The sequence below is a fragment of the Contarinia nasturtii genome, unplaced genomic scaffold (assembly GCF_009176525.2).
Source record: "Contarinia nasturtii isolate CC-2019 unplaced genomic scaffold, AAFC_CNas_1.1 Cnas_scaffold_1619, whole genome shotgun sequence".
NCBI lineage: Eukaryota > Metazoa > Arthropoda > Insecta > Diptera > Cecidomyiidae > Contarinia > Contarinia nasturtii.
In genome coordinates, this window is record NW_022198954.1 from 1 (window position 1) to 5,809 (window position 5,809).

The 5,809-nt window shown below is 32.2% G+C and overlaps 1 protein-coding gene and 1 long non-coding RNA gene across 2 annotated transcripts; both read left to right on the forward strand.

Moving 5' to 3' along the window:
• Positions 1-41: 41 nt before the first annotated feature.
• Positions 42-898, forward strand: LOC116346629. The gene is made up of 3 exons (XR_004201618.1): positions 42-154; positions 405-668; positions 738-898. It is a non-coding gene; the product is annotated as an uncharacterized LOC116346629 (long non-coding RNA).
• Positions 899-2,016: 1,118 nt separating this feature from the next.
• On the forward strand, positions 2,017-5,766 carry LOC116346628 (the record flags this gene model as incomplete). The annotated part of the gene is made up of 3 exons (XM_031776790.1): positions 2,017-2,387; positions 2,459-2,651; positions 5,703-5,766. Coding segments are annotated over exons 1-3 (561 nt in total), but the record flags the coding sequence as incomplete, so codon positions are not given.
• Positions 5,767-5,809: the final 43 nt, after the last annotated feature.

Sequence of the window (5,809 nt, forward strand, 5' to 3'; positions counted from 1 at the left end):
TTTCGCATTTTTTATCTAAATTTTCAATTATTATCAATACTGATTTAGATTTGTTTCGGAGTTCAACAATATTTATGGGAAAATAATTTTGACATTCTTAACATGGTGTATGATTACTGTGTGTGGCACGCTGCTAATGATTCAAATTCAATTGGTTGAGTATTTCATATATTTTATATTTAATTCAATCCAAAATAAAGGAGTTGGTGATTTTTCTTCATATGAAGTGAGTCTACTGTCAAACGTCAATATATTATCGAACCCTTCTATGAAATGTACAGTGGCGCCACTTTTTGGTACTAAGTAATTCCATAGAAGGGTTCGATAAAATATTGACATTTGACAGCAGACTCACTTTTTTACGAAGTTCTTTCTCTTACCTATTTGTTATATTGGAAATTCAGTCACAAGACCCCGTAGACTGGCCAGCGCTTCTGATTACCATCTGGCAATTATTTTGGACATTTGCTTTTTTATTCTTATATTGTTACCGCGGCGAAGAAGTAAGCTCTGCATTTGAGGAACTGGCTGATGAGATTTCTCAATGTGAATGGGACTCGTTTCCATACCAACTACAACGCATTCTACCCACTGTTTTGATTGCTGCCCAAGATTCTGTCCAAATTAAAACATATGGTTACGCTTGTACACATGATAGATTTAAAAAGGTAATACTGTAAAGGTGTAAATATCGAATTGGATTTAAATTAATGCGAGTTAAATTAACATTTTTACAGATTGTCAACGGCGGTTATTCATACTACGCTATTCTCCGTGAGTTCTACTGAGTGAATCAATCGATGTTGGATTTTTATGGAACTTAACTATATTGGATGACAAATATGTTTTTGAAAAAGAAAAAAAAATATTTTCAATGCACTTTGCATCTTACACATATTCGCACATATTTTATTGCAAACTTTATAAATTAACACAAAACTAGATATATTAATAGAATAAATTACATTGATTCGACCATATTTTGACAATTTGTTGTTTTGAGCTATCAGATTCCGCCATTTTGATTTTTTCTGACACTGAAAGATTCACAAAGATTCAAATTTATCAAGAATGTGATGGAAGATCTTTGGGAATTTTGGATCAAAAAAGATTCATAAAGATTTAAAATATCTCCAAGGCAATAAATAGTAGAAATTCATTGTCTTTCAATTCTATTTTTGTTATTAATCATGGCGAAACTGATTCGATTTATTTATTATTGCATTAGTAGGGTAATATGATTATTGTCAACTATAGTTGGCTGCTACAGTTAACCATGGTTTATTTTAATTAAGTTAAACAAACGGCTTACCAAATTTAACTAGGAGTATTTATTTTCACAGTGCCAAAACACTCAGTCACTTTTTCTGCTCACAGATATTCACTAATCATCTATTTACTAATTTACATTTTAGAATATGAATAAATGAATAATATGTTAAATATTCAAATAAAAACCATAAATCAATAAAAAGCATTTTATTTACAAACGATTTTTGTATTTAATTTGGAAATCCATCAACCATCTTGAGTACAGTATAAAAATGGGACGAAATGGGATAAGTAGACTAAAAAAGATTAGTTTTACATTATAAATTGTCTTCTACAATTCTTATATATATATATATATATATATATATATATATATTATTTTCTTCGAATATATTCAAGTCATGCCAATCGTAAAACTGGAAAATAAATAGCTTCATCTGTTACGATCCCATTATTAATATAAAAATAATTGATGATCAAATAAATAAGTTCCGTTGTTTAAATAGTCCTCGTCAATTTTGATATGGAACATAATGGAACCTCTGCGACGTTTACAAACTAAATAGAACAAGCCAAATACGAAACATATGCACTTTTCATACTCTATTCTCAGCAATTTAATCATCATTTATTCTATGACGCAGTGCATTTATTATTAATCCAAATATATCCTTACGTAACCGATGCACTCCAACATTAATTGAAACATAGATTTAGTTTTCGCTAAAAAGCTCTCGAAGATCGTCGAATCTCTCTGAACATATAACAATTACATTCGAAATTTGTGAAAAAGATTTTTCGTTTAATCAAAATGAAAAATTTCCAAATACTTATCAACCTATATGATTTTCTGGGAATGAGAGATTCTAAGTCGCCGGATAAAAAATTGAAATTTTTCAATATTCCAAATTTAACAAACATCTTTTTTCTCACCACATTCATCATTCAATCAACCGCATTTTTTCTTATCGACGCTAAAACCTTCACTGAATATGCCAACTCAGGTTATATTTCCGTGACGGTGACATTTGTGGCAATATTCATGATCTCATTTACTGGGAAATCTGAAGAAATCTTTACATTTTTTGAAGGCGTCGAAAGTGCTGTACAAAAACGTAAGAATTACATATGCTTTCTGTTGTATTGTTTAATATCGCTCAATTTCACATTTTAATAATTGATATAGGTTCGGTAAATGTTTCGTCGGCGGAAGTTTTTATGGAGTCTATAAATGGAATTGAACGTTTTTTGAGATTGCTTGATCATAGTTTTCACATAACGTTTGCATGCTTGATGCTACCAAATCTCAGTTTCATGTTGTACATGATTTTTACTAAAGATCTTGAACCCGAAGATTACATACTACCTTTTTATGCCTGGTAAGTTTTGGTTTTGTGCACACACCTATTTATGCATTAGGCGTATTACAATAACCTAAATAGGTATCTAGATTGATATTGCTAAGTTAGAAACAAAAACACACTTGATCTAGTTTATATTTTGAATTTCGGAACATTCGAAAATTGTTAGAATATGAGCGGATGGAAAATTAAAGTATTGTAACTTGCTTTGTAATTGCACCGAAATGACTGAATTTCACCTGAAAGTCTTTTGTTACGGAGAACTTGTTACTGACTTAAACCACGGTACTTAAAACCATATGTGTCCATGGGAATAAAAGTGGCAATACAAAAACGGAATCTCAAGAACGTCACATAATTTTTTTTACGTAGTATCGAAGCCTGATCATGCCCGTAACTAACAACACCTCTAATGCGTATTCCGAGTACTAATCGAAGTTTGTGACAATATGGCCGTCACGGTTTGGCAAAATCATAATGAATCGATTAAACTGTAGAAAAAAATAGATTTTAATTTTTTACATTTTTGAAAATCTTTTGTTTTTTAATTTTGTGGAATTTTCTGTCCACAATATTCAAAAATATTAAATCAATAAAAATGAATAAGTTGACATAACCTCACTTTTGTGTCACAATGGTGATAAACCGATTAAATAATTATTAAAACAGTAAAAATAATTTTTTTTTCCTTTTTTTCATTTTTAAAAATAAAAATTCTTTGTTTTGTTCTGTAGTTTCCGGCAGTTTCGTGAGATTTACTGCACAATATTCAAAAATATTAAATTAATAAAAAATGAAGTGGTTGACATAACCTCACTTTCGTTTAAGTAATTATTTGATCAGTTTGTCACGATTGTGACACAAAAGTGAGGTTATGTCAACCAATTCATTTTTATTAATTTAATATTTTTGAATATTGTGTACAGAAAATCTCAAAAAATTAAAAAAACAAAAGATTTTTTATTTTCAAAAATGTAAAAAATTAATATGTATTTCTACTGTTTTAATTTAACATTTTAACGCAGTTTAATCGATTCATTATGATTTTGCCAAACTGTGACGGCCATATTGTCACAAACTTCGATTAGTACTCGGAATACGCATTAGAGGTGTTGTTAGTTACAAGGTTTATATAGGAAATCCTATACCATGATCGGGCTTCGCATAGTATAACTCCATACAAAAAAAAAATTATGTAACGTTCTTCAGATTCCGTTTTTGTATTGCCACTTTTATTCCCATGGATACATATGAATCATCTATTAATTGAACCGTTGAGAAACAAAGATACCCTCAGAAAAACACGGAAGACCGCTGAGATGACACTGTCGTATATCCGTACATATTTTGTATTGGTCATTTCAGCGGTCCGTGTTTTTCATACAAGCCGCCCATATAAATGGTGCAAAAGTTGCTCTACAGGGTGGACCAGAATAACTGGAGGGTGTATTTTTGGCTCTAAAAAACACATTTTTGAATAAAATGAAATATATATATTTTTTTCTAGTAGGATTTAACATAAAATTTTAGATTTAGCCTTTGGATTTGATTCTTGCACCATTTTGTTTGATTACCAGCTTCAGACGTGTTGAAAACGAGTCGCACGCGGCACGCATTTCATTCATGGGAATATCGTTCCAAATCTTTACGATTTTCTTTTTGAATGTGTTCAAATTGGTAACCTTCATAATCTTTAGACTATTGAGCTTCGATGTCATGTAGCCCCAAGCAAAAAAATCCAATGGGTTTAAGTCGGAAGACGATGGCGGCCATGAATCTTTGTCAATGAAATCGGCCAAATTTGTTCGTAACCACTGTTGCACTGTTTTAGCTCGGTGTGCAGGTGCGCCATCCTGCTGAAACACCCATGGTTCGTTTCGAAACAATCTCTCAGCTTGTGGCAACAAGTTTTTGCCCAATATTTCTTGTTTATAAAATCTAGCGTTGATTTTTACGTCTTTTTCGATGAAAACCAGAGGGAATTTTCGATCGGCCGAAAATGCGCCCCAAACCATCACTTTTAGAACATTCTGAAAACGTTCAACGGTCTTTTCGTATTCAGGAATGTCTATTGCAGACACTGCGTACACACGATCATTTTGTGCATTGAGACTTGGCTGTAGCAAGAACAACTTTTCATCCGAAAAAACGATATTTGAATTGGCGTGCCGGCGCAACAGTTCTTTGCATTTTTGTTTTCTGGCTTGCATATTTTTTATCGTAAAACCATGTCGACGGCTTTCTTTGAAAGGTGTCGTGTTTAAGTCTTCTTTTAAAACACGTCGCATCGAAGACCGGCTAATATTGTGATCTTGAGCCAGCTTTCTAGCGATTTCGGCGAATTTTGGCTTTGACTTGTTTGATGAGTGCTTTTGTACGAACAGATCTTTTTCTACCGGGTTTCTTTTGTATGTCGACAGTTCCACGTTTCTTGTATCGTTTGATAGTACGTTCAATAAATGTCACGCAAACCTGTTCGTTTTGTAGCTGTTGGAAAATATCAATGTTTCGAAAACCGCATTTGTGCAAATTTAAGATGAGTTGGCGTTTCACATCCATTGTTATTGCGTCTCAAATAAACAATGAATCAAAATACGCATTATTATAATAGTTAGGCTAAGGATCAACAAACATAGCGGTGCAAGGCCGGGTGAATCAAAAGTCATTGTACAGTCGTAAGAATGTTAAGTAAAAACCCTTCAGTTATTCTGGCCCACCCTGTATACCGAGTCTCCGAGAGTTTCATATAAACTTGCCTTGTGACACCTATTGAATAGTGAGAAAAATGGCATTTCGGGCAACCAATAGAAGTTCGAAATTAGAGAGAAACAGTGAAACATTTCATAACAAACTGCATCATAACTTAAGTTGCAGTTTGTTTCTCATTATTTTATTGTTGTTCTCTAATTCTCAACTCTTAAATGTTGACATTTGATTTACATTCCAGTTTAAGTTGAAGATTTTTTCTCAACTTTTCTGAAGGTATCTTTGTTTCTCAACGGTTCAATTGTAAAAATTATGCATCAAGAGCATTTACATTCTGCACATTTATTATTATCAAATCCAAAGGTTACCATTCAACTGGCGAACACCTACTGGTTATGCAATGGCTTTCGTTCTTCAATGTGGAAACGTATATTATTTATTCATGAATTGCATTGCACTTGCTGGAGTTT